Source organism: Seriola lalandi, unplaced genomic scaffold, assembly GCF_002814215.2.
Source record: "Seriola lalandi dorsalis isolate HSWRI2012SDOR001 ecotype SW California unplaced genomic scaffold, Sedor1 jcf7180002054970, whole genome shotgun sequence".
Lineage (NCBI taxonomy): Eukaryota > Metazoa > Chordata > Actinopteri > Carangiformes > Carangidae > Seriola > Seriola lalandi.
This window is the reverse complement of record NW_019525521.1, coordinates 1,178,804-1,180,882: the sequence shown is the minus strand read 5'-3', so window position 1 is coordinate 1,180,882 and position 2,079 is coordinate 1,178,804. Positions and strand designations below refer to the sequence as shown.

The following is a 2,079-nucleotide window of genomic DNA, read 5'->3' as shown; positions in this document are numbered from 1 at the left end:
TATGTAGAGCACACTGGGACTGCTGTTGGGACACTAGGCCTCATGCTGGGGATGAAAGGAGCTGTTCGGGCTTTTGAACAGGGCGACATCAAAGATGGTGTGGTGGGGGCTTTGCAAACAGCTCATGGAGTGACAGCTATGACAACGTCTGTTATTGCAAAACAAGCTCTGTCCTCAGAGACAAGAGTTGCCAGAGCTGCAGCATTAATCATGAGAAGCCCTGCAATGAGGGGCGCAATGAAAGTTATACCAATAGTTGGACTTGGATTTGGGTTATATAATTTAAAACAAGATTTAGAGAGACATGACACACTGGGATACATTGATGCTGGCCTTGATGCTGGTATGATTGCTTTGGATGTTCTTGAAATTGCTCAGCCTGAACTTGCACCGTTTATCGTACCTATAAACCTGGCACTGTCAGTAGTCCGGATGGCCATTGATGATGTTTATATGGGCATCCAGGATGAACTAAAGAGTCTCCCGAAGGATGCTGGAGTTTTAGATAAACTGGGGGCTGTTTTTGTCGGCACTGGAAAAGGGATTGTGCATTTTTTAATTCATGTGGCTAGTGTGTTCTATGATTGGCATTATGATGAAATTGAGGAGGGACGAAGACTTGTTGCTCAGATATCAGACTATCACAAATATTACATAGTTAAAAAGGAGCAGGATGGAACAACTACCATTGATTTTAGTGGTGGTGAGTCGTCCTGGAATGGAGGAGGCATTTACTTCTGTCTCGCTGATCAGGGTCTGTCTGAGTTCTGCATGAACTATTTTGTGTCTAGTGATGAGAGTTTTGGGAAGGGTTGTTGGCCCATTGATGTACAAGGAAGCAAAGACATCATACTTGGCCTGGGAGAGTCGCATCGATTAGAGTATTCGACACTACAGAAAAAAGTACTCATGTTCATACCAGCTGGCTGTGTGGATGTTGTTTCAGGTTATGAAGCTGTATCAAATTCAAAATATGGGATATACAAGGGAAACAGAGATGCTAATCGTTTTTTTGCAGTTCAGAAATCAGAGGACAAACATGTGATTGAACTAATGTTGAGTTACTATTACCAGCTGTATGGTGAACCAGGTGATGACATATTCTTCCTCGGTCCACAGAGAAATTATGTTGAAGGCTCTGGTGGAAAAGACACGTACATCATTCCTGACGATGGAGGGAAAACAATAATTAACAACTATGATCCTTCCAAAGCACTAGACACTCTTCATTTCAGTGTTGATTACAGTCACATTTCTGTGTCTAAATCTGGGAATGATGTTGTGTTAATGTACGAGGGCAGCCATACTGTGACCATTAACAACTGGTTTTCAGGGGAAGTGTATCGTCATATGAACATGATATCAGGAGATGGAGTCTTATTTGAGGTTTCCTCCACTGTGGTTTCCTCTGTTCAGCTGGTGGCAAGAGGAATTAACAAGATGTTTAAGACGCAGGGTCTAACTGTAAATGCATCTCAGCCACTTTTACTTACAGTTACAAACATCTTTGGGACTCAGTATAATGATGTGCTCATTGGAAATGGAGAGAAGAATCTGATAGATGGAGGAGGAGGCTCAGATCGTTTGCTTGGTGGTGAAGGAGAAGACATATATATGGTGAAAAACAAGAAACAGTCTTCGGTGCAGATTGACAATTACTCCAGAGACAATAAAACAGATCTGGTCATAGTAGAAGCAAATCTTCACACTTTTAAAGTCAGGGTAGAAGGTCACCATGTTCTGATGAATGCTCTCCATGACAGTACAGCCATCCATGTGACTTTACTGAACTGGTTCAGATCACCAGAAGACAGACACTTACTCCTCATCACAAAAGATCTGATCACTTCTACAATCTCAGATAACAAGGCTGACTGCCTGGAGAGTAACCCGTTCACCAAGTGCATAAAAAGTCGCAGCATTGACTACAGCAGCTCCCCATCTCGTCTGGTGGTGGACCTTCAGGAGGACGAGGCTTTTGACAGTGTGACGGAGGTCCGTGGGTCAGAGTTTAATGATGTCATCAAAGGAAACAAAGAACATAATGTTTTCGTTCCAGGAGGAGGGGATGATTTCATT

The 2,079-nt window shown here is 42.9% G+C and overlaps 1 protein-coding gene across 1 annotated transcript in view; it reads left to right on the top strand.

Annotated features, from left to right (window-relative positions):
- LOC147817366 (uncharacterized) overlaps positions 1-2,073 on the top strand; it is a gene marked incomplete at its 3' end in the record, with an annotated part of 4,388 nt that extends 2,315 nt beyond the window's left edge. The window contains exon 3 of the mRNA XM_087170955.1: positions 4-2,073. Within this exon, the coding sequence (XP_087027081.1) occupies positions 4-2,073 (2,070 nt within the window). The remainder of the gene's footprint in view (positions 1-3) is intronic.
- Positions 2,074-2,079: the final 6 nt, after the last annotated feature.